The sequence below is a fragment of the Saccopteryx leptura genome, chromosome 9 (genome assembly GCF_036850995.1).
Source record: "Saccopteryx leptura isolate mSacLep1 chromosome 9, mSacLep1_pri_phased_curated, whole genome shotgun sequence".
In the NCBI taxonomy this organism is placed as follows: Eukaryota; Metazoa; Chordata; class Mammalia; order Chiroptera; family Emballonuridae; genus Saccopteryx; species Saccopteryx leptura.
This window is the reverse complement of record NC_089511.1, coordinates 74,804,207-74,830,609: the sequence shown is the minus strand read 5'-3', so window position 1 is coordinate 74,830,609 and position 26,403 is coordinate 74,804,207. Positions and strand designations below refer to the sequence as shown.

The window sequence follows — 26,403 nt, the reverse complement described above, 5'->3', positions numbered from 1 at the left end:
GAATCTGTAAACTCCATTTAAAAATTTTTTTACTTACAATATTCAAAAGAAAGTGTTTCAATTCCTCATTTGTGATGTCCTTAGTAATATTGTTAGCCTGATTTTGGAAAGTTTGTATTTGGTTTTTATTTTTGTCTAGATCAACTCTTCTCCTTCTAGAAAATTTCAGAGAAGTTTCCCATGAAAATAAAGCTGCTCATACCTTTTTTTTTTCTTCTTTGGTTTCTCCTTTTTGTTGTTGTTAGTTTTTTTTCCTTTCTTGGCATTGTTTGCCAAGGTTTCAAGTTTATAGTGAGAGGTGAGGCAACGTTGATCTTGGCAGAACAGCACAAAGCCAGTCGAGTCATTAAGTGACGCATGCTTTTGATTTTTTTTTCTTTTTGTCTAAGCTCCCTGGCACAGCTGGCTATTCTAGTCACAGAGGAAGAGAGGAGAAGAGGCTTTCTGAAGTTCTGGATGGAATGACAGAAGATGTTTGGATCATATTAAACAACAGAAGTAGCAACAGCAAATACTCCTATAATTCAAACAAGCTCCTTAGCTTTGTGGAATTTATGCTGGTTGCTTAGAACTTTAGATTTTACTTCAGAGGATGATGGGACAAGGCAGTAGAAGGCGAGGAGGTTTGCGTTGGGTTCTTGCTTATGTCTGCCTCTCCTTCCAGTTGGAAAAATCTTCAGTCCACAAGACGCATTATTAACAAGCCTACGGAACACATCTTACCCAGATCCTGGATTCTGTTGGAGTTGAGGATTCTAGCTACTTCACCAGGATTTTATGGAGGCAGTTCAAGAAAAATAGAAGGAAACAATACTCAAGGATTTCCATTTGTATTAGTCTTGTGCCATGTTAAAAGTCAGGCATTATTTGGAGCAAGCGGGAGACAGCTCTGTCATGTGGATCTAAGAGGATATCTGCGTTCCTTGAGCTACAAATGATGTTTGGAAGGTTGTAAACTCAAAATCTTTCAACATATAGTCATTAAATTCTGGATTCTCTTTCTATTAAGGACTTCAGCAGACAGAAACTCCCTCCTCATAAGATACAAAACCGCTTCTGTGTTTTCAGTCTAAATGTGAACGATAATGTCTTGGAAGAGAAATTATTTTTCAGGGGGCCGTGGTAGTGTCCAAGGGATGTTTGCTCCACGAAGTTCAACCTCTATCGCCCCGAGCAAAGGGCTCAGCAATGAGCCAGGACAAAACAGTTGCTTCCTCAATAGTGCCTTGCAGGTAAGAGCATTTTTTTCTTTTTGGTGAACTTTGACTTTTAGTTGCTGGTGCTATGTTTCTGATAACTCTTTAAATATAGTACTTGACAGTCTATTTGAGGTCAGCAACCTGAGATAATTTTTAAAGCTCATCTGTGTGATCTTAGGCAAGTAACTTTATCTCTTTGAGTCTCAATGACCTCATTAGTAAATAAAAGGGGGTGTTAATATGATAGTGAAATAATAACTAATTACTACTACTTACCTGCCCAAAGGGGGAGGTACATGGATGGGAGGATCTTACTACTTGTTTATCAATTTTTTTCCTGAACAATCTCTTTTCTTTTTCTCTTTTATCACTGTAGTTGCTTTTCTCTAGTATAGAAAGCAAAATTGTTTCCACAAGTCAAAGGCTTTCTTACCTCATAATATTATTCTTGTCTCATAATTCAGGTTTTTAGCACACACACTAAATGGAGTCCAGTCTTTGTCCACTTCTTCATCTCCGTCCTCTGAACTCACATATAGTAGCTTGTAATTGATGTCAGGTCAGATGTGCTTGGACAGAGTTAGTGGAAAGTAAATTCTCCTAAATTGGTGATCTGCTCTAGATTTTCAATTTAGGTGTTGCTTGCCACCTTGGTGGTCTCAGAATCCTAAAGCTTCCTGTCTGTCTGCCTGACCTGTCTCATCAGGCCTATAGAGTGTTAGCTTCATACCCCTTGCCCTAACTTTCAAGTAATCCGTTTTCTTTCTTTTATGCTTTTCAGAGTAAAAGTAAATGAAAATTTCCACCAAAGATAATTATGCTTTGGTTAAATATTAGTTTTATACTTCAGGTTTAAAGAGAAAATAAGTTGCTAATGAGAGAAGAAAATCCAAAAATATTTGATATAAAAAGCATTGGACTTAGGAGTTAGGAGACCTGAATTCTACTTTTTGGTCTTCTTTAGACTAGTCTTGTGACCTTGTACAGGTAATAGTATTTCAGTTTCCTCATCCATAATACAAAAATTTTATCAAGCTTATTTATGTAATCAAAGTTTCATATTCTGGTTTCCAAATTATTTTTAAATTTTGGCTTCTTTATATATATATTTTAAATTGATGAGAGAGAGAGAAAGCGAGAGAGAGACAAAAAACACATTGATTTGTTGTTCCACTTATTTATGCATTCATTGGTTGATTCTTGTATGTGCCCTGACCGGGAATTGAACTGCAACCTTGGTGTATCGGATGATGCCCTAACCAACTTAATTACCTGGCCAGGACTTCCAAATTTTTATTTGCAAATATTAAAAAATCCTATGCTGTGAAGCTCATAAAGAGAGTTTAAGTACTTTCACTAATTAGTACTACAAATTTTATGCAGTTGGGTGGGGTTAGTTAGGTTTTTTCCAGGTGATACATACTAGGTTTTTAGTGACTTTGCATGAACTAACAATATATTTTGTAATTTAGAAGGAGGCAAAAAGGGTGTTGATATAGGTGTGTTTGTGTTTACTTTCTTCTTGGTCGTAGTACTGTTTTTATCATTGTTTCTTTCTATTATTTTCTATTTATACTGTCTCTTGAAACAATATTTATGACTTTCTGTTCTAATTTCCAGTGTTATATGTAATGCATAATATATACACACATACATATTTCTATATCTTTACTTAAGGATATATTAATATTCTAACTTTTCATATGAAAGCTGTGTTCCCCACCAGTGTGTTGAACCCATTACATTAGTTAAAAAATCTGTTACTGGCCCTGGCTGGTTGGCTCAGTGGTAGAGCGTTGGCCTGGCGTGCAGGAGTCCCAGGTTCAATCCCCGGCCAGGGCACACAGGAAAAGCGCCCATCTGCTTCTCGACCCCTCCCCCTCTCCTTCCTCTCTCTTCCCCTCCCACAGCCAAGGCTCCATTGGAGCAAAGTTGGCCCGGGCGCTGAGGATGGCTCTGTGGCCTCTGCCTCAGGCGCTAGAATGGCTCTGGATGCAACAGAGCAATGGCCCAGATGGGCAGAGCATCGCCCCCTGGTGGGCATGCTGGGTGGATCCCGGTCGGGCGCATGCGGGAGTCTGTCTGACTACCTCCCCGTTTCCAACTTCAGAAAAATACAAAAAATAAATAAAAATCTGTTACTAGTCCTGGTATGTTAGCTCAGTTTATTAGCGCATTGTCCCAATATGCAAAGGTTGTGGGTATCAGTGTGTGTGTGTCTCTCTCTCTCTCTCTCACTCTCTCTATCTGTCTCTCTGTCACTCTAAAAAGAAGAAAAATAGCTGTTACTTATTTTGGAGTATAGCATGTTTCAAAGATTGGAATATATACCTTGAGATACCTAAGTAAGAAGCTCCAGGGGTGTTCTGTGATCTGGGACTCTGTAAGTATAGTGCTATTTCATATATGGTGCCATTTAAATGTTCCCCAGGCAAGAGGAGCTTCCTAAGGGATTATGCTATATGTTATACCGTTTATTTTTATAACTGAAATTGATAGTTTATCCAGATTTCTTTAGTCTTTACCTAGTGTCTTTTCCCATCCCTGTATCCCATCCAGAGTACCACATTTACATTTACTTGTCATATTTTTTTAGGTGGCTTTTTATAGAGTAATGTATTTTCCCTTCTTTGCCAGGTTTTATGGCACTTGGACATCTTCCGACGTAGCTTCAGGCAGCTTACAACTCACAAATGCATGGGAGATTCCTGCATCTTTTGTGCTCTCAAGGTAAGTACTTCAAATTTGTGTTTTCTCACTACCATTAAGTTGCCAAATGATCAATATTGACGAGCTTTTTGATTAATCAGGTGATGCTAAAGAATTTGTTACTGAATTGTATTTGATTGTGGTTTAGTGCCAAGGATGAATATAATTAATATTTTTCTTCAAAAATTACTATTTGGCTTGAGTAGTCTGTTTTGGGGTTTTTTTTAACCCCTTTGTCTATACAACTCTAATGTAATAGGATACCATTCAAATATGCTTAGACTTTGAATATTTAATTGAAAAGCTAATTCTAAATTTTCATCTTGAAAGCACAAACAACGCAAATGTTCTTAATGGAATTAACTGTTGTATGTTCAAGCTAAATTTAGGCCCTGGCTGGGTAGCTCAGTTGGTCAGAGCATTGTCTGATACACCAAGGTTGTAGGTTTGTTCCCTGGTCAGGGCATATACAAGAATTAACCAGTAAATGCATAATAAGTGGAACAACAGATTGATGTTTCTCTCTTTCTAAAATCAATAAATTAAAAAAAAATTTTAAAGCAAAATTTTACAACAAATTTTTCCTATTAAGAAAAGCCAGTATTGGCCCTGGTCAGTTGGCTCAGTGTTAGAGTGTCAACCTGATATATGGAAGTCCTGGGTTAGATTTCTGGTCAGGGCACACAGGAGAAGTGACCATCTGCTTCTCCTCCTCATCCCCTTCCCCTTCTATCTCTTTTTCTGTTCTCCTCCTGCAGCCATGGCTCAATTGATTTGAGCATGCTGGCCCTGGGAGCTGAGGATAGCTCTGTGGAGCCTTTACTTCATGTACTAAAAATAACTTGGCTATAGGCATGGCCCCAGGTGGGCAGAGCATTGGCCCAGGCAGGGCTCACCAGGTAGATCCTGGTTGGAGTGCATATGGGAGTCTATCTCCTCTCTTCTCACTTAAAATAGAATAAATAAATAAAAGCAAGCCAGTATTAAAAATTCCCCATTCCCTAATGTTTTCCATTATCATATTTAATAGATTATTTTTGTTGGTGAATAATATTTTTCCCTTTTTAAAAATTTATTTAGAAATTAAATTTAATGGGGTGACATTGATCAATAAGAGTACATAGGTTTTAGGTATACATTTCTATTGCATTTGAAATGTTGATTATGTTGTGTGCCCATTACCCAAAGTCAAATCATTTTCTGTCATCATATATTTGTACCTCTTTACTCCCCTTCCCCACTCCCCTCCACCTGGTAACCACTTCATTTTTATTTATATCCATGAGTCCGATTTTTATATCCCACCTATTTGTAAAATTATATAGTTCTTATTCTGATTTACTTATTTCACTTAGTATAACTTTTTGAAGGTCCATCCATGTTTAGTAGATTCTTTATACCAGTATTCTACCCCATCATCTGACTCCAAGTTTTTAATTTCTGAATAAAATGAAACTGGAAATTCATTTAGAAACAAACAAACAAAAATAGCCTAAAGTGAGAGATTTCTGACTTGGAGATTTTAGGTATGTTGCTAAGGAGGAAGAAATGAGATGTTTAAAGTGCCGATTCTCCATTATATTATCTCATTTCCAGTATGTAGCTTTTCTGTTTTCTTGGTCCATATATACAGTAGATTGTTTGTGGTTGGATGAGTTCTGAGTGAGCTTCCAGACTCATTTTTCAATCTCATAAAGTCTGAATTCTTGGTTTGTTAGAGGGATGCTTGGGTGTGATTATTAAATGCTTGTTGCTTTTATATCTTAGAGTAGGAATTGTGCAAAAAAATTCAGTTTCCTAATGTTCGTGATAATCACTTCCTTGTTTTATCTAATAGTTGTACTCCCTATGTATCCATTCTTAAACAATATAATTTAAAAAGTACCTATTTTTGAAACTTTATTTTAAATGGAATCATTATAAATTTGTATGTATATGTATCTTATTTAGCTCAGCAATATGTTTATAAGGTCATCATGTGTGCAGGGTGAGTTTGTTCATTTTCATTATTACATAGTATTTCATTGTGTAAAATAAAGCACTGTTTATTAATTCTACTGCTGGTAATTATTTGGATTATTTCCAGTATTTTATTTTTTATGAAAAATGTTGCCAGCCCTGGCCGGTTGGCTCAGTGGTAGAGCGTTGGCCTGGCGTGCAGAAGTCCCGGGTTTGATTCCCGGCCAGGGCACACAGGAGAGGTGCCAATCTGCTTCTCCACCCCTCCCCCTCTCCTTCCTCTCTGTCTCTCTCTTCCCCTCCCGCAGCCGAGGCTCCATTGGAGCAGAGATGGCCGGGCACTGGGGATGGCTCCTTGGCCTCTGCCCCAGGCGCTAGAGTGGCTCTGGTCGCAACAGAGTGACGCCTCCCAGAGGGACAGAGCATCGCCCCCTGGTGGGCATAGCGTTGCCCCCTGATGGGCATGCCGGGTGGATCCCGGTCGAGCGCATGCGGGAGTCTGTCTGACTGTCTCTTCCCGTTTCTAGCTTCAGAAAAATACAAAAATAATAATAAGAAGAAGAAGAAAAGAAAAATATTGCCAAGAACATTCTCATACACATCAACAAATGTGTATATATTTCTTTTGCATACATGCCCAGGAATGAAATTAGTGGATCATAGGTTATGTAGATCTTCAACTTTTTTAGATAATACCAACTGTTTCCCAATATTTCCACGTTTTCCAAAGTGGTAGTACTAATGTACACTCTTGACAACAGTGTTTTCCTGGAAGTTGAGAAATTCAATTCTGAAATTCATATGACAAACAGTGGAGAACAGATAGGACACTCTTAAAGAATAATAACAAAATGAGCAACTTACGGTAACTTGTGTATCACTCAGAGTAGGCTAAATTATGTTGTGGTAACAAGCTAAAATCTCAGTGATAAACATACAAAAGATTTATTTTTCATTCATGTTATTTGTTCACTGCAGGTTAGTAGGAAAACCTTACAGATTATAGTCACTCAGGAACTCAGGTACCAAAGTTACAACCATGGAGAATATTACTAGTTGCTAAGCCAAAGGGAAGAGGAGCTCTGAAGGGTATTGCCCAGGCAGTTTTGCTCAGCAGGTCACGTCTGCTCATAGCTCATTGACCAGAGCTAATCATGTGGCTCTCATGAATCACAAGAGGGCCAGAAGTATGATCCTACTATAATCCTTGGAGAAGGAAGAACCAGAAATATTTGGTAAGCAGTCCTAATGACTATCATACTTTATCAGATATCAAGACTTATAAAACTGTAGTCATTAAGACAATGTGGTATCAACACAGTATGAATATTAAACCAATGGAACAAAATCAAGAGTTCAGAAACAAATATATGGGAACTTGTTTCTTGCCCTGCAAATCAAAGAAGAAAGTAGACTTTTCAATAAATGGAGAGTAATTTGTTATCCACATAAGGGGAAAGAAAGAAATTAGGTGTCTACCTCATATTATACCAAAATTAAGACTTTCAAATGAATTAAGGACTAAATGTGAACAATAAAATTTTTCAAGTTTTAGAAGAAAATATGAGAAAATAGCATGACCTCAGGAATAGAGAGGATTTACTAAATAAATGTTAGTACACACAGATCCACGGAAAAGCTTTGAGATTGAAAATCTACCTCCATACGTGGAAGGTAGGCAAAGACTGAAGAAAATAGGTTGGCTGCTCCAATGTGGTAATTAACAGTTTTTGAAGGGAAACTTACAGATGAGGCTTATATTGGGCCACTGCAAGAGGAAATGTATCCCTGTGCTACTTGGCAGGTGCCAAAGAATTATGCAGGGTAAGGTGAGGGTGTAGTCATGGGTACTACTAGTACATGAATGTACCAGGTAAGGAAAATTACTTTTCATAACAGAGGCAAAGGAGGAGTGCTGATTTATGTTAGAATGCACATCAATTATAGTCAGTCTCTAAATGGGTTTTTCAGAATGCAATACATAATAAGACAAAAAGTACAATAAAACATAAAAAATAAGACATAAAAATACAAAGTAAAAAATATTGATATATTTTACTACAAAAAAGTTCAAGAACTTCTGTTCATTCGATGATTCCATAAAGAGAGTAAAATCACAAGGCTATAAGCTGGGAGAAAATGCCTGCAATATATATATAACCAACAAAGGATTGGTCTCCAGCATAGAACTTCAGAGATGAAATTCTGTAAAGAATAAGTGTAAATAATAAATGTGTCAATAGAAAAATGAACAAAAGACATAAACACGTTTCTTAGAATAGGAAATCCAAATGGCCTTTAATCCTATGAAAGAGCTTACCCTCTTTAGGAATCTAAGAAATGTAAATTAAACCATACCCTTCAGATTAGTAGAAGTTTAAAAATCAGATAAAACTAGTACCTAAAAGGTAGAATAATGAAGATTTACATATATTGCTGGCTGGAATGTTAACTGATACCAGTACCTAGTAAAACAGTTTATTGTTACGTTTGTCCAGTAAAACTGAACTAGCATATACCCTACCATTCTGTAATTCCACTCCTACATATATCCTGTGGAAAACTTCCTTATACATGCATACATGCATATACACACACACATATACATACATACATACCAGAAGATATACTTGAGGATGTTCAAAGTAGTAGTAGTGATCATAGAAAAACAGAAACAACTCATTCCAACTATAATAGAATGGTTGAAAAATTATGATTTATTCAATAAAATACTGTAGAATAAAGCAGAATATAATACTATATAGTGGTAAAAATTAATAGCCTACAACTACATATATCAGCTTGGATTAGTCACAAAAACATTACACTGAATGAAAAGAAGCAAGTCACAAAAGACTACATAAATTATTATTCCATTAATATACTTATCAAAATCAGCCAAAACTAAACAACATATTGTTCAGGGATATATACATGTGATAACGTTAGAGAAAAAAGGAATGATTCACAAAATTCAAGATAATGCTTACTTCTGGAAGATGGAGGAGGAGGTTGTAATTAATCAGGGAATCTCAAACTCATTGTGAATTTTTTTATTTCTAAAACTGGGTGGTGGGCACAAGGGCATTTATTTATTGTTCATTGGTTATATATATGTCATATTTATTTGAATGATGATTTTATTATAAATATTTAAAAACTACTGCCTTCATTCTAGAAAACATACTAAAGTATAAAGAGAAAAACTGAAAATTGCTTAATCCTACCACAGAAATTATCATTTTTCTTTATGTTTCCTCTTTGGTTTATGGTATTTCTGGTAATAAGTCTTTTTGCCTACTGTTTTAGTAAAAAGAATGCTTTTAATTTTTTTAGATTCCTAAATTGCTTCTCCGTCTCTTCCTATTTCATTTGTTCTAATCTAAGAATACCCTAGAGCAGGGGTCTCAAACTCACGGCCCGCGGGCCGCAGAACAATTTTGTGCGGCCCGCAGACTAATCCACAAAGTTCAAAATATTTTGGATAAAATTAAGTAAGCCTAGGGGCCTACTTGTATTTTTCATTTCTCTAGCATCCTAGCTAGATATTAGCTTAGTTAACAGCAGTTGTGATGCGAACTACAGTTTCTGGTCGTTTTGTGACACTGAGTAAACTGCATGTACGATTGTGCTTGTTGTACTGATTTTTTTTGTTTTCAACTGCAGTGAGAAAAGTGTTGCATAACAGTTGCCTTTTGTAGACCTAGCGCAGCCCGACGGCTGTGATCTTGCTCTGAGGCCCACATGCTGAGTTGAGTTTGAGACCCTGCCCTAGAGTTACTACCTTTTTAAAACCTAGAAGTGGCTCCTAATTGTCTCTTAAATCACTTGAAAATACATGATTATAGACATTTAAAAAACTGCTTTCTTTTCCTTCCCGAGACACTCTCCATTTTAGCTATGATAGCAGATGGTATAATTGCTATGGCTATGTCTATCTCTTAGGCCTTACAGATGTCATTCACTTTGCGTGGATCTCTTGACACCCAAAACAATAAACCTAACAATAAATAAAACAATAACACATCCCTTTTAATCCAAACCACATCCACCTTCCACAACTCCACTTCATAAATTTATCTTCTTCATTAAATTTTAAAATTCTATCTCTGTACAGATCCATGATTTACTTCACATGGTCAAATGGGTATTTTAGACAGTGACTCAGCTTTTCTTCCCTCTTATTGTTCCTCACAGTGCTTGGACCATATTAAAAACACTTCACTTTTCTGGGTTCATACATTGTTTTAATGGGTCTTGGATTTTAGTTATTGGGTTTTAGGTACTGGCTTTTTTCTTTTTTGTTTTGTCTTTTATGCTCTCTTACTCTTGTCATATTTAATAGAGATTTGTATTTTGTGACTTTGGTCTCCCATATTTTTAGTAGGTCTGCTAATCAAGGCCTTCATGCCTCATTTAGAAGGGGAGGGTGAGATGTGTGTTGGGAGTGGTGGGGTGTTGATGGTAGAAAAGATCTGCTGGAGGAAAGAGCCTAGGAGTCTGTCAGAGTTATCTGGGATCCTGTGGTTAAGTTACATGTTGACTTTGGGGTGTCTCAGTGTGGGTGGGTGTAATTCTATGTATTTTTTTCTCTGTGGGTGTAATTCTATTTTTTTTCTCATTTTTTTCTGCCTCCTATTTAAAAATTAGAGGAATGTTTGATGAAGCTAGTAAGTACCAGTATTCCTTTTTGCTGGTACTTCATGATCTGATTGCATTTTTTAATACTAAGTTTAATCATTTAAAAAGTTTTTTAAAGATTTTATTTGTTGATTTTAGAGAGAGGAGAGGCAGTAAGCAGGAAGCATCAATTCGTAGTAATTGCTTCTCTTATGTGCCTTGACTGGGCAAGCCCGGGGTTTCAAACCAGCAACTTCAGTGTTTGAGATCGACACTTTATCCACTGTGCAACCACAGTTCAGGCTGATATGTAAAATTTTTATTTCAAATAATTTTTTTTCAAAATAGGATACTCCAGTCTAAAGTAATCATTCTTTCCCATGTGATTATATGCTATTCAAGAGGCTGAATGGTCTGAGTATCCTTCACATAATTACATCATAGTGGCATTTTTATGATTCATTGGATTAAAGTATTCTGTAGTACAGGAACACAATAAACATTAAAAAAAAAAACCAGGAAACTCCAAAATTCCTGAATTTGAAGTACTCTTTTAAAAACTTGCCAATTCTTTTTTTATTTTTTAATATTTAGAAACTTGCCAAGTCTATAAAGTCCAAATTCTTTATGTTGGAGCATACTTTTTAGCTCTAGACCTCACTATTAAGGACAAAAGGAGACACAAACATGTTCTTAGATGAATCAGAAGCTGGACAGCTTTCTCTTAATCTGATGTTTGGATGAAGGATTTGCCCTTGCAAGTCTGGTTGAAAGATATTCATTCTTGCTTTTTTTTCAGTTGTATATTTTCCCTTGTACCAACCCTTAAAATGCATTTACTATTGCCCTTATGTGGACAGCTTTTGGTTCATGTCTTTGTTTAATATTTTTGGGGTTTTTTCTTCTACTGTATGAATGCCTGTCAATTTCCTGGTGCTTTGTGATTTTCACTGGATACCATAGAATATGTTGTGTCCAATGCTTATAATTGCTTTCTGATAGTTTGTACCCAATATTAATGATAATTCATTTCTTTTGGTCCTGAAAAATATAGAGGGTCTTGGTTTTTTATTCTGTGTTATTTGACACTAAGCTCCTAAAGTTATTTCAGCCTCAAACTCTTTCATGGGAATTTTTAATGATGGCTTCCATTAAAAGAATTTGTGTCATTATTTCTTTCTGCCTACTTTGAGCTACAATGACTTTCAACTCTGACTTAGCAGATAGAAGGATTTGTGTGCTAATTACTCTACCCTTTCTAAAATCTCAAATTTACTTCCATCTGGTATTACTAAAAAGATTTTTCTTGACCTCAACTGTTGTCATGCCCCCTAGCCCTGAGCTCTTAGTTACTATTCATATTGAATCTACTCTTATACCTCTAACCTCCAGGGTATGACTTTACTTTGGTGTTGGCTTATTTATATATTTATCTCTATCCAGAGGAGGAAATCCGTTCTCTGTACTTAGTATGCCACAAAGATTTTGTTCTCCTTCCAGGGATTGTACTAAAAGCCTTGCAGTGCCAGGATGTAGGACAGAGTGCTTTTTGTTATAGCCGAAGAAGAATGCTGCATTGATTGATTAAATTCAACAAATCTTCTCAATTAGTGATTTTTCTTTTACGAATGCTAGTATAAGGCATAAATCCAAGGGAATGGTGATGGTGGGAGAAGATATATAGGTGGGGAGGATATAGGTATATAGGTTTTTTATTGAAAAGGATGGAGTATTTCTTTTTTTTTTTTTTTTTTTAATTTTTTTATTTTTTTTATTTATTCATTTTAGAAAGGAGAGAGAGAGGGGGAGAGAGAAAGAGGAGAGAGAGAAGGAGGGAGGAGCAGGAAGTATCAACTCCCATATGTGCCTTGACCAGGCAAGCCCAGGGTTTCGAACCGGCAACCTCAGCATTTCCAGGTCGACACTTTATCCACTGCGCCGCCACAGGTCGAGTATTTCTTTTTAATTTTTAAAAATTTATTGCCTGGCCTGTGGTGTCCAGTGGATAAAGCATCGACCTGGAATGCTGAGGTCACTGATTCAAAACCCTGGACTTGCCCAGTCAAGGCACATATGACAAGCAATCAATGAAAAACTAAAGTGGAGCAACTTTGACTTGGTACTTCTCACTCCCCTTCCTCTCTGTAAAGTCAATAAATAAAACCTTTAAACTTTTTTTATTTATTGTTTTCAGAAAGAGAAGAAAGGAGAGAGAGAGAACAATTTGTTGTTGCACTTATTTATGAATTCATTGATTGATTCTTGTATGTGCCCTGATGAGAGATTGAACCAGCAACCTTGACTTAGTGGGATGATGCTCTAACCCCTGAGCTACGGGGCTAGGGAGAATGTAGGCGTTTGTATATAAGTTGTCCTGGAACATAAGTCTGTATCTATAGGACAGTAAGACTGTTCTGACGGGCAGGGAAGTCTGTGTTCTGCTGATAGCCCACTTGTTAATTGGAGGGAAATTTGATAGTTCAGGGAACACACCCCTCAAATTTTTATTTTTATTTTTTGTATTTTTCTGAAGCTGGAAATGGGGAGAGACAGACTCCCGCATGCGCCCGACCGGGATCCACCCGGCACGCCCACCAGGGGCGACGCTCTGCCCCTCTGGGCATCGCTCTGTTGTGACCAGAGCCACTCCAGTGCCTGGGGCAGAGGCCAAGGAGCCATCCCCAGCGCCCGGGCCATCTTTGGTCCAATGGAGCCTCGCTGCGGGAGGGGAAGAGAGAGACAGAGAGGAAGGAGAGGGGGAGGGGTGGAGAAGCAGATGGGCGCTTCTCCTGTGTGCCCTGGCCGGGAATCGAACCCGGGACTTCCACACGCCAGGCCGACGCTCTACCACGGAGCCAACCGGCCAGGGCCCCCCTCAATATTTTTGAGCATGTTCCATGTAAGCTGTTTCTCTATTGGGTACTGAACCATAAGCACAGGGAGTAAAGTGGTATAAGAAATTACTCATCATTCATTATCAACCCAGTTCTTTTGGTAGATTACAGTCGTTCCTTGCCATATTGCAGTTCACTTTTCACAGTCTCACTGTATTGTGGATTTTTAAATTGTATATATCTAATTTTGTATCGTGGATTTTTTTGCTGTATCATGGGATTTTGCGGTATATAGGTATTTTATATATTATCTTAATTATTTAGGAAGTGTTTAAAAGCATAGGAAGTGTTTATTAGAGTGTTGGAAAGGTTAATAACAGTGGGGGAAAGGTTTATAAGAGTGTGGGGAGGGTTTATAAAGCTTTAAAATATATATAAGTAATAAAATAAATATAAGGTTGCTACTTTGTGGATTTTCTCCTATTGCGGGGGTTCTGGAACCTAACCCCTGTGATAGACGAGGGACCACTGTATAGGTATGGAAGGCTCTTCACTGTCCTATATCAGAGTACATGGCCAGTATCAGAGAGGAGTAAACCCACTTTCCTCAACTGACTATTTAAATCAATTTCTAGTATGTCCCCTGGAAATTTTAGCTAGTAATAAACAGTCCTCATTGTGCTGAGTGAAATAAGTCAGGGAGAGAAAGACAAATACCATATTATTTCATTTATATGTGGACTCCAAAGAACAAAATAAATTAACAAGCAAAACAGAAACAGACTCATAGACCCAGAGAACAAACTGAGGGTTGCCAGATGGCAACCGTCAAGGCACGTATGGGAGTTGTGGGACTGGGTGAAAATGGTGAAGGAAATATAGGTTGGTAGTTATAAAACAGTCATGTGAATGTAAAGTTCAGCATAGGAAATATAATCAATAAAATTGTAATAACTATGCATTTTGCCAGGTGGGTATTAGAATTATCAGGGGATCAGTTTGTAAATTATATAATTGTCTAACCACTATGCTGTACACCTGAACCTAATATAAAATAATACTGAATGTAAACTGTAATTGAAATTTTTTTAAAATGTAAATAATAAAAATAAACAGTTCTCACATAAGGAAGGCATGTCCTTATGTCTAATGCACATATATCACCTACTTGAGTTGAACTTCCTTGTTTTGCTTACCTATGGGATAGAAGTATATTTGTGTGGCCTCTTAGTTAAGCTTTCTTAGTCTATCTGGTAGGCCATACCTAAATATTTTCAACTAATTTAACCACTGACATAATTTGAATAATATAAATCTGAGTCTCTTATTCTTTTGAAAATTAGGAGTTCAGAATTTCATACGATATTCAGATAGAGGGTTATGACTACAAGGAAAAATATTGTAGATCATCATGATTCTGTACTTTCCAGAGTTTATTGCAGAACAGAACCTGAAACTTATATAATCTCAAAATCTTTGTGTATAGCCAGATGGATCCCCATTTTCATTTCCCCTGTGGGGAAAATTGTTATGGTATTGAGCCTCAAAATTTGATTTGAATACTGTTGGTAATCTGTAAGATCCTACATTTTTAATTTTTTTTAAGACTTTATTAATTTTAAAGAAGAGAGAGAGAGAGAAGGGGGAGAGGAGCAGGAAGCATCAACTCCCATATGTGCCTTGACTGGGCAAGCCCAGAGTTTTGAACTGACGACCTCAGAGTTCCAGGTCGACACTTTATCCACTGCGCCACCACAGGTCAGGCAAGATTCTACATTTTTTATCTTGGCAAAAAATGATCAAATTGAATATTACAGTTTATAAAAATTTTTGCACTAGTTTATGATTTCCCACTAAAAGCAATACCATTCTCTGGTGAATTTGGCCTGTCTCTTCCTTTGTGGTTCTGTATCTGTTCAGTATCTTGAAGTCTTGGTGTTTCTACCTGTGTTTGTCTTTGTGTGCATGTCAGTGTCTATTTTGTATAAGTAGCAGGAAATGAGTGGGATAGGTAACTTATGATGGTCTTTAATTTCACCATGGCAAGTCCAAAGTATTAGGTTATGAACTGGGTGCAAATAAAGTCCTAAACTCATGGGGAGATATGACATTGATAACTGAATTTAATTTAAAGGTACTGATAGAGTATATGCGGGTAATTTTCTCATCAGGAAGTCCAGAAGAGATAGCTATTTTTAGGTATCCCAAGAGAGAAAATATACAGCTGTTTTCTGCCTTCCCCAAAGCTGGAGCAAGAATTTCTATTAAAACTGACTGGATATTTGGCCCTGGCCGGTTGGCTCAGTGGTGGAGCGTTGGCCTGGCGTGCAGAAGTCCCGGGTTCAATTCCCGGCCAGGGCACACAAGGAGAGGCGCCCATCTGCTTCTCCACCCCTCCCCCTCTCCTTCCTCTCTGTCTCTCTCTTCCCCTCCCACAGCCGAGGCTCCATTGGAGCAGAGATGGCCCGGGCGCTGGGGATGGCTCCTTGGCCTCTCCCCGGAGCGCTAGAGTGGCTCTGGTCTCAACAGAGCGACGCCCCGGAGGGGCAGAGCATCGCCCCCTGGTGGGCATGCCGGGTGGATCCCGGTCCTGCGCATGCGGGAGTCTGTCTGACTGTCTCTCCCCGTTTCCAGCTTCAGAAAAAATACAAACAAAACAAAACAAAACAGGCCCTGGCCGGTTGGCTCAGCGGTAGAGCGTCGGCCTGGCGTGCGGGGGACCCGGGTTCGATTCCTGGCCAGGGCACATAGGAGAAGCGCCCATTTGCTTCTCCACCCCCCCCCTTCCTCTCTGTCTCTTTTTTCCCCTCCCGCAGCCAAGGCTCCATTGGAACAAAGATGGCCCGGGCGCTGGGGATGGCTCCTTGGCCTCTGCCCCAGGCGCTAGAGTGGCTCTGGTCGCGGCAGAGCGACGCCCCAGAGGGGCAGAGCATCGCCCCCTGGTGGGCAGAGCGTCGCCCCTGGTGGGTGTGCCGGGTGGATCCCGGTCGGGCGCATGCGGGAGTCTGTCTGACTGTCTCTCCCCGTTTCCAGCTTCAGAAAAATACAAAAAAAAAACCCCAACTGACTGGATATTTGATGATATTAAGGAACTATTATTATCTTTTTCCGTGTGTTGTAATGATATTAAGATTATGTTTTCTTTTTTTTTTTTTTTTTTTCATTTTTCTGAAGCTGGAAACAGGGAGAGACAGTCAGACAGACTCCCGCATGCGCCCGACCGAGATCCACCCGGCACGCCCACCAGGGGTGATGCTCTGCCCACCAGGGGGCGATGCTCTGCCCATCCTGGGCGTCGCCATGTTGCGACCAGAGCCACTCTAGCGCCTGGGGCAGAGGCCACAGAGCCATCCCCAGCGCCCGGGCCATCTTTGCTCCAATGGAGCCTTGGCTGCGGGAGGGGAAGAGAGAGACAGAGAGGGAAAGCGCGGCGGAGGGGTGGAGAAGCAAATGGGCGCTTCTCCTGTGTGCCCTGGCCGGGAATCGAACCCGGGTCCTCCGCACGCTAGGCCGACGCTCTACCGCTGAGCCAACCGGCCAGGGCAAGATTATGTTTTAAATTAAAATAGTTCTTGGCTTTACCTGTGGTGGCACAGTGGATAAAGTGTTGACCTAGAATGCAGAGGTCGCCAGTTTGAAACCCAGGGCTTGCCTGGTCAAGGCACATATGGGAGTTGATGCTTCCTGTTCCTTCCCTCCTTCTTTCTCTCTTCTCTCTCTCTCTCTATCCTCTCTAAAATGAATAAATAAAATCTAAAAAAAAAAGTTCTTAGTTTTTAGAGCCATATTCTGAAATATTTATAGATGAGTACTGTATGCAATTTGCTTCAAAAAGATCTGGGAGTGGAGTAAGTGGGTGAGTGGTATATATGAAATGACATTGGTCATTGGCTGATAATTGTTGAAGATGGATGTAGGTACATGTGAATTTATTTTTCTATTTTGCCCACCCTTGTATTTTGACATTTTCTGTAATAAAATATAGAAAATCCACAGTTACTGTTTTGGGTGCCAAAATGTTAAACAGTTACATATTCTTTCCCCTTCTGAAAGAGAACATTTAACATTCTTTTGAACACATAAAACTAGTGCAAAAGTTCTTTTCCAGTAGTCAGTGACACTCAAGGATTATCTTCTTTATCTTCTTTTTAAAAGGTTGTGTTTACAAACAGGTTTGATTGGACACATTTAGGTTCATGATGTATTTATTTATCTTGTTTCCTTGTTTTTTGTTTTATTTACTTTTATTTATTTTTAGCTTAATGATTTCTGTGAGGTCTGTGATTTCCAGGAGGTGTGGAGAAAAAGACTAATTATGAAAGCCAAAGTGATAAGAGATTTGGAAAGCCCATATTAAGAAGAAAACCCGTAAGAATTTAATATAGCAGTTCATCAAGTATATCATGCCTTTGCAGAGGTACTGCTGACACCTCTCAGGGATGAGTCGGACTGCTGACTAGGGCACTTTCCAGAAAATCCTCGGGTCCATAAAGCATTGAATTTGGTGACAAGCCTTTTCCTTGACCCCCATATTCTTTATTCATGAGTTCTTTTAGTTGCAAGGCTGGGAAATCCTGAGAGGAATAAACAGCTGTTCCCTGCCTAAAGATAAAAGTCAGTTTTAGGATAAAAAACCTCAAAACTGAAGCAACAGCTGCATTTGTAGTCACCAAAGCACAAAGATTTTTTTTAATAGCACTTCTCTCTTATTTACATGGTTTTTGCTAATCCAAATAATTATGTGCTCATGTGAGTAGAACTGTTTGGTACTTGATCCAAGAGAGATGGGTGGGGCAGCACCTGCTTTTAGTCATTAAAGTCTTATTGCTTTTGCACTGCATCCAAGAAAATATTTAACAGACAAAAAGTAATTTGCCTTTTCCTGCAAATGAAAAGGAAGACTTCTTTGGTTTCCTCCTGTGAGCAGAGAGAAACCTCAAAGGTGGCTTTTCTCTGTTTATTGAAATGAAACCATCAGGGACCCCACAGGGGAAAAATCCTGAGTTTTAGTTCTTCCTGCCCTTTCTCCCTCCCTGCCACAGCACTCAGCAATTGGAAGAATACCAGTTTTTGTTCCTTATTGGTGCTACCACCTGTTCTTACTGCTGAACTAAATGTTCTTGGCTTTCTTTGGTGTGAACAGGATCTCCCTCTGGGAAAGGTGGGAGGAGGGTGAAAAAGGGAACAGGAGGAGGCCCATTCCAGCCCTGTGCTCATGTGAGAGGGACACACAGGGGTTAGTGTGCTGTCCTAACAGAGGGGCTTTGTGCTACAGCTTCTTCCAGAGCTGCGGCTCCACAGATGCATGCTGGGAAGGCTCAGGCTGCTGCATCCCTGCTACACTCGCTTCTTCCTGACAATAGCAGAGTAAGACTGCTAACAATAATTAAAGTAAGAAAATAAAGAAGATGCAGGCCAAGGCCATTCTGAATGCATTCAGATACTCTGTGTGAATGAAGAAAGCTGCTGTAGTTAAGAGGTGAAGAAAGAGTATAGCATGGAGATTTTATGCCAGGGAACACAAGAGCCAGATCTATTGTTGCGTATCCACTGTGGCTGCAGGCTGAGCTCTTACTTTAGGTCTTTTCCTTTCTGTGCCGAAACCCTTGTTATCTAGGTCATGGGAAATCTGCCTCTCTTGAATAGCAGCAACACAATGAGAGGAGTTTGTTCCTTCCTATCCAGATATCAGAGACTGAAGAGGTAGTTAAAGGTAGACACATTTCTGACTCAAGGCCCTTCTTCAGCATAGGTCAGTGGCAGACAGGTTCCTTAGTAATCTAAAATGACTCTTAAATATAATAATAACAATAATAATAATAGCTTACAGTGAGATAGTACTTATCCTACTTCCAGGCATTAGTCTAAGACATAGATAGATATACAGATAATTTATTTAATTCTTAAATAACCCAAGGAGGTAAATACTATTATTGATCTTTTAGAAGAGGAAACTACAGCCTAGAGAAGTGAAGTAACTTGTCCAAAATCATATAAATGGTAAGTAACAGGGCTGGGATTTTGAACCCAGATAGTCTGATTCCAGAGTTCATCCTCTTAACTGTTACACTATACCATCTCTTGGTGGAGCCCTGTCCTTTCTCAAACAGGGTCATATGAACCATAGAACACAGAAAGTAATTTGAGTGACCATATTCTTAATTCTGTCTAGAATGCTAACATGCATAGGAGAGAAGTCAATTCATTAGAAACTGTTGATGCTTTACAGCAGGGGTAGTCAACCTTTTTATACCTACCGCCCACTTTTGTATCTCTGTTAGTAGTAAATTTTCTAACTGCCCACCGGTTCCACAGTCATGGTGATTTATAAAGTAGGGAAGTAACTTTACTTTATAAAATTTATAAAGCAGAGTTACAGCAAGTTAAAGCATATAATAATAATTACTTACCAAGTACTTTATGTCGGATTTTCGCTAAGTTTGGCAAAATAAATCTTTATAAAACAACTTACTATAGTTAAATCTATCTTTTTATTTATACTTTGGTTGCTCTGCTACCACCCACCATGAAAGCTGGAACGCCCACTAGTGGGCGGTAGGGACCAGGTTGTCTACCACTGCCTTAGAGCATTAGGGGTTACTTCTTGAGGAAACCCAGTTGAGAAGACTGTAGTTTGCAAATATATTTGTACAGAACTATTCTGGAACTAATTTACCATCAGTTTGTTTTGGAACCAGTTTTGGACTCTGAACCAAAGGACCAAACCTCATCCATCCCTTCTCTAGAGATAGAGACTTAGCAGTAATTTTTTTTTTTTTACCATTAACAATTGAAAAGAGCAGCAGGTTGGGATATGATAGTGATTCCTAAGATTTGCCAAGCTGAGGTGACTTCTGCAAATCAAGTGATTCAGACCACCATTTATTGATAGAAGTAGCCACTGCTTCTTTTCCCACCTTCATTTTCCTTTGTTTCTCCATATTCCCCCACGTTTCAAAATCCCATAGGTCACTTGGTAGATATCCTGTTGCCCTCTGGAAGTATTTAACTATGGACCCAGACCTTTCCTTCTGGCCTAGTTTAAAATGTCACTCATGGATTTTCTTCTACTTCCAGTAAAAAAATTATTCAAGGTCTTGCCCTACCTTTACCTGATTTTATAATAGACTTGTGAAAAATTTCTAGGTTAAACCAAATAATTTGGAGTAATTATAATAGATTTCCCTTCCAGCTCCTAGCTTATTAAATAATACTAAATATGTATTGCTGGTACTGCTTCTTCCACGTCATACAAAATTATTTTTAGGGAAATAATAACAGGTTACACAGTAAATTATTCTTGAGCTGCTGTAGGGATGGATGTTCAGTGTATATGAGGAGAAACAATGCTAGTAAGAGAGTGGAATGAGGAAAACAATTTCTATTTGAAATGAGCAAAAGGAGGTTTAGTCCCATTTTGCTCTAACCAGTTATATTACCTTAAGAAAAATGTTCATCTTTCCTAGGTAATTCTCATCTGCTTAAAAAAAAGAGAGAGGACTTAATAATATTATCCATATCACATGATTGATTTGTTTTTTCATCCATTCATTTATTTATTTAAAACTAGTTATTGGTTGCCCTCTGTATTCTAGTACATTCAAGGTACTGGCAGTATAGCAGAGAATTAAAGGATAAAAATGTCTGTCCTTGCCTGACTGGTGGTGGCACAGTGGATAGAGCCTCCACCTAGGACACTGAGGTGCTTGGTTTGAAACCTCAAGGTTGCCAGCTTGAACTCCTGCTCACCAGTTTGAGCGCAGGTACACTGACTTAAGTGTGGGGTCGCTGGCTTGAACCCAGTTCACTGGCTTGATCCCATAGTTGCTGGCATGAGCAAGGGGTCACTGGCTCAGCTTGAGCACCTCCCCCCCAGTCAAGGCATGTATGAGAAGCAATCACTGAACTATTAAAGTAAAGCAACTACAAGTTGATGCTTCTCATCTTTCTTCCTTTCTTTCTCCCTTCCTGTCTCTCTCTCTCTCTAAAAAAAAAAAATTAAAAAGAAATCTGTCTTTGTCTTTGTATTTTAGAGCATGCACTCAGAAAATTAATATGTAAAATACATGTTATGACAGATAGTAATAAGTGCCACAGGGAAAAATAAAACAGGCAAGGGTGGGAGGTTTGGGAAGAGAGTGGAATTTGCAGTTTTAAATAGGGTGATCAGGAAATATTATATTGAAAAGATAATATTTGAATAAAAATCTGAAAGGAATGAGTGACTGAGCTATTAATTGGTCAAATAAAATGAAGACCAGGAACTTACCATTCTAGGTTGGTGGAGCCTTCTATTCTTTGATCACATAGGTAGGTTTATAAAATGGTTTCATTTCTGGTCTCATTTTTAAGTCTGAAAAATGACCCTGTGATTGTTTTATTTTTTATTTTTATTGCAAGCATTTATTTTATTATTATTTTTCTTAAGAGGGTATTTTCTTTTTTTATATAAATAAATTTTTATTAATTTTAATGGGGTGACATCAATAAATCAGGGTACATATATTCAAAGAAAACATGTCCAGGTTATTTTGTAATTCAATTATGTTGCATACCCATCACCCAAAGTCAGATTGTCCTCCGTCACCCTCTATCTAGTTTTCTTTGTGCTCCTCCCCCTTCCCCTCTCCCTCCTCCCTTCCCTCGCCCCCCCCTCCCTCCTACCCCCGGTAACCACCACACTCTTGTCCATGTCTCTTAGTCTCGTTTTTATGTCCCACCAATGTATGGAATCATGTAGTTCTTGTTTTTTTCTGATTTACTTATTTTACTCCGTATAATGTTATCAAGATCCCACCATTTTGTTGTAAATGATCCGATGTCATCATTTCTTATGGCTGAGTAGTATTCCATAGTGTATATGTGCCACATCTTCTTTATCCAGTCATCTATTGAAGGGCTTTTTGGTTGTTTCCATGTCTTGGCCACTGTGAACAATGCTGCAATGAACATGGGGCTACATGTGTCTTTACGTATCAATGTTTGTGAGTTTTTGGGGTATATACCCAGTAGAGGGATTGCTGAGTCATAAGGTAGTTCTATTTTCAGTTTTTTGAGGAACCACCATACTTTCTTCCATAATGGTTGTACTACTTTACATTCCCACCAACAGTGAATGAGGGTTCCTTTTTGTCCACAGCCTCTCCAACATTTGCTATTACCTGTCTTGTTGATAATAGCTAATCTAACAGGTGTGAAGTGGTATCTCATTGTAGTTTTGATTTGAATGTCTCTAATAACTAATGAAGATGCTGTGATTGTTTTATATGAAGAAATTACTAATAAGAATTTCAAGTGAATGACATTCTTTGGCCTGTTGATATGTAACTCATTGCTGAGTGAGTCTATCTGGGTGGTTTAGTGAGGATCTGAGCCATGTGCTGCTGTCAAGGAGTGCGTTCTAGTCTTTGTGGGTAAGACTCAATACCACTTGAGGAGGACTCAGCTAGGTGCCACTTGTTGCCACTCTTTGTTTCCACTCTGTGGACATACATTAATCATTGTTCAGCTCTAGGTTAAGATGAAGAAGATAGATATATTTAATCATATCAAAAAAAAATTGCTGCACATAAAAGACACCAGAGGACTGGAAAAAGATAATTTGCACAGTAATACAAAGACCTAGAAAAACAAAATGTAACTAGAAAAACTAACATTAACCAGTCTATATTAATTGCTGAAAAGGATATGGGAAAATTTATTTCTATTCATGCACTGGTGGTAGTATAAGTTTGCATAGACTCTATAATAGCAAAAAATTGGAGACTACCAAAATGTCAATAAAGAAATGGATATATGATACAGAAGATGTGATGTAGAATTGTGCACTTGAAACCTGTATAATTTTGTTAACCAGTGTCATCCCAATAAATTCAATTTAAAAAAAGGAAATGGTAAATAGATGTGGTATTATCACCTAATTAAATACTGCAGGGAAAAGGGATAAACCAGGTATATATATTATATCATTATGGGTAGATCTAAAAACGATGAATTTTTTAAATAGTAATATTCAATACATGAAAAATAAACACATACAAAAGTATGTATTATGTGTGTGTGGTATATATATACTAAATATACATAGTATATAAATATATATGCTTACGTATCATATGTAAAAGTATTAAAAACAAGATTATGCAACAAACTCATGATAGTGAGTGGCTGGTAGAGAGCAGGCAGTCTTAAATGGGACTTCAGCTTTATTTGTAGGTTGGAAGTAAAAATGATGGAATGTTTATTTCTGAGAATTAGAATTGTAGGTGTTTGTTATGTTATTCTTTGTACTTTGGAGTAATTTTGTATGAGCTGAATAATATAAAAGAAGTCCAAATTTCATAGAATGAGTCCCAAGAAAATAATTTTCCAATCCATTTACATATAATTTATCTTTATTTACTGTAGACCATCACCACTATCAGAGGAAATGAGGTGACTGAATTACATTAACTCATGACAGTGGTCTCCCGTAATGTGTCCTTGATGGTACTGTACTCAGTTGGAAGAGCAAGGATCTTTATTCTTATTAGCACAGGATCATGCCCTTTATTTTTACTTCTCATTTTTTCTTTTTTATTACTAACTGCAAACATATAAGTGTGTATGAAGCACATTTGGCTCTATAGCTATGAGCATGGAGATGCTAGCATGACAGACTGGATGTTTAGAAACTTAATAACAGCAATGTGTTTTTCCCCTTGTCTGACCTCTTCCCTACAGGGAATATTTAACCAGTTTCAGTGTAGTAGTGAAAAAGTGCTTCCATCTGACACTCTCCGCAGTGCTCTGGCAAAGACCTTCCAGGACGAACAGCGTTTCCAGCTGGGAATTATGGATGATGCTGCAGAGTGCTTTGTAAGTGCTGGCCTCTGGCCTTCTTTGATATGGGGTAAGACTGTTGATGGTCTCCATCAGGGACTAGCTACTGTACTGTGGTTATTTACTGTGCCCCTAGTCTCTACAGTTAGAACTATAAATTTCTCTAGTTTCTTGGAGCTCTAGGGTATCTCTGCTAATGCAATGAACAGCCTTGCAGGTTTTCCCTTTTTCTTTCAGGCTTAGGGTAGTTTTGTGCTTGCCATTCCATAAAACAGTGGCTGTCACCTTCAAAGGAGACAGGGCTCATTAAAATACAAATTTCTGGGCCCTGTTCCCTTGACTTTCTGATTTAGTTGTTCTGGAGTAGAATATCTACTTCTGACAAATTCCCAGGTGATGCTAGTCTAACTGATGCTCCTGGTTTGGGGACCACATTTTGGGAACTCCTGCATTACTAAAAATAATTAAACAGAAAATAACTGAGTTCCTAGAACTTTTGTAATGTGCTATTTAGTAACTGTGTTTCTCCCAGTGATTTTTAGTAGAAGACCCTAACTCTTCTGAACTCTGAGTTCTATCAACCTTCAAAAGACTGTGCACCCAAGGCCCTGGCCGGCTGGCTCAGTGGTAGAGCTTCAGCCGGGCATGTGGAAGTCCTGGGTTCAATTCCCAGTGTGTGGGCACACAGGAGAAGCGCCCATCTGCTTCTCCACCCCTCCCCCTCTCCTTCCTCTCTGTCTCTCTCTTCCCCTCCCGCAGCCAAGGCTCCATTGGAGCAAAGTTGGCCCGGGTGCTGAGGATGGCTCCATGGCCTCAGCCTCAGATGCTAGAATGGCTCCGGTTGCAATTAAGCAACACCCCAGATGGGCCCCCTGGTGGGCATGCCAGGTGGGTCCCAGTCGGGTGCATGCGGGAGTCTGTCTCTCTGCCTCCCTGCTTCTCACTTCAGAAAAATACAAAAAAAACCCCAAAATGTTCATCCATTAAAAAAGTCATAGAGCAATATACATCCCATAACAGTAAAAATGTAGACAAAAATGAGAGGTACTTCTGAGAAACTAGAACACAGACATATTGCTGGTGGGCCTGTAAAATGGTAATGCTACTTTGGAACAGTTTGGCAGTTTCTTAAAAAATGAAACCTGCAAACCATGTGACTTAGCAGTTGCCTTCATGGACTTGTATCCCAGAGAAATTAAAATTTATGTTCATATAAAAATCTATACGTGAATATTCATAGAAGATTTATTCATAATAGCCCCAAACTGGAAACAACCCAAATGTCTTTAATGGGTAAATGGTGTTGCAAACACCAGAAATACAAATGGTATTTCCCTAGTGTGGAATACTACGCAGTAATAAAAAGGGATGAACTCTTGATTTATGTAGTCTTTAGAAAGGATCTAAAGGGAATTATGCTGAATAGAAAATGCAATATCAAAAGGTTATATGCTTTATGACTACATTTATATAGCAGAGTTTTTTTCCCTAAGTTAGAAGCAGGGCAGCAGTCAGACAGACTCCCGCATGCACCCAACTGGGATCCACCCAGCATGCCCACTAGGGGGCGATGCTCTGCCCATCTGGGGCGTTGCTCCATTGTAACCGGAGCCATTCTAGCATCTGAGGCGAAGGCCATGGAGCCATCCTCAGCACCGGGCCAACTTTGCTCCAATGGAGCCTTGGCTGCAGGAGGGGAAGAGAGAGATAGAGAGGAAGGAGAAGGGGAAGGGTGGAGAAGCAGATGGCCGCTTCTCCTGTGTGCCCTGACTAGGAATCAAACCCAGGACTTTCACACGCCGGGCCAATGCTATACTGCTAAGCCAACCAGCCAGGGCTATAGCAGTTTTTATTTTTTGTTGTGTTTTTTTTTTTTTTACAGAGACAGAGAGTCAGAGAGAGGGATAGACAGGGACAGACAGACAGGAACGGAGAGATGAGAAGCATCAATCATTAGTTTTTCGTTGCGTGTTGCAACACCTTAGCTGTTCACTGATTGCTTTCTCATATATGCCTTGACCGCAGGCCTTCAGCAGACCGAGTAAGCCCTTACTCGAGCCAGCAACCTTGGGCTCAAGCCAGTGAACTTTTGCTCCAACCAGATGAGCCTGTGCTCAAGTTGGAGACCTCAGGGTCTCAAACCTGGGTCTTCCGCATCCCAGTCCGATGCTCTATCCACTGTGCCACCGCCTGGTCAGGCAGCAGTTTTTATTTTTATTGAGAGGCAGAGGCGGGGAGGCAGAGAGACAATCTCTCACATG

At 38.9% G+C, this 26,403-nt stretch overlaps 1 protein-coding gene across 11 annotated transcripts in view; it reads left to right on the top strand.

The window, feature by feature from the left end:
- Positions 1–26,403, top strand: part of USP54 (ubiquitin specific peptidase 54) — a 140,291-nt gene that overhangs the window by 70,164 nt on the left and 43,724 nt on the right. For all 11 annotated transcript variants that reach the window (XM_066348821.1, XM_066348820.1, XM_066348825.1 and 8 more), the window contains 3 exons: positions 390–1,232; positions 3,837–3,929; positions 24,044–24,178. In XM_066348821.1, coding sequence (XP_066204918.1) covers positions 1,086–1,232; positions 3,837–3,929; positions 24,044–24,178 — 375 coding nt within the window. In that variant the 5' untranslated portion in view covers positions 390–1,085. The remainder of the gene's footprint in view (positions 1–389; positions 1,233–3,836; positions 3,930–24,043; positions 24,179–26,403) is intronic.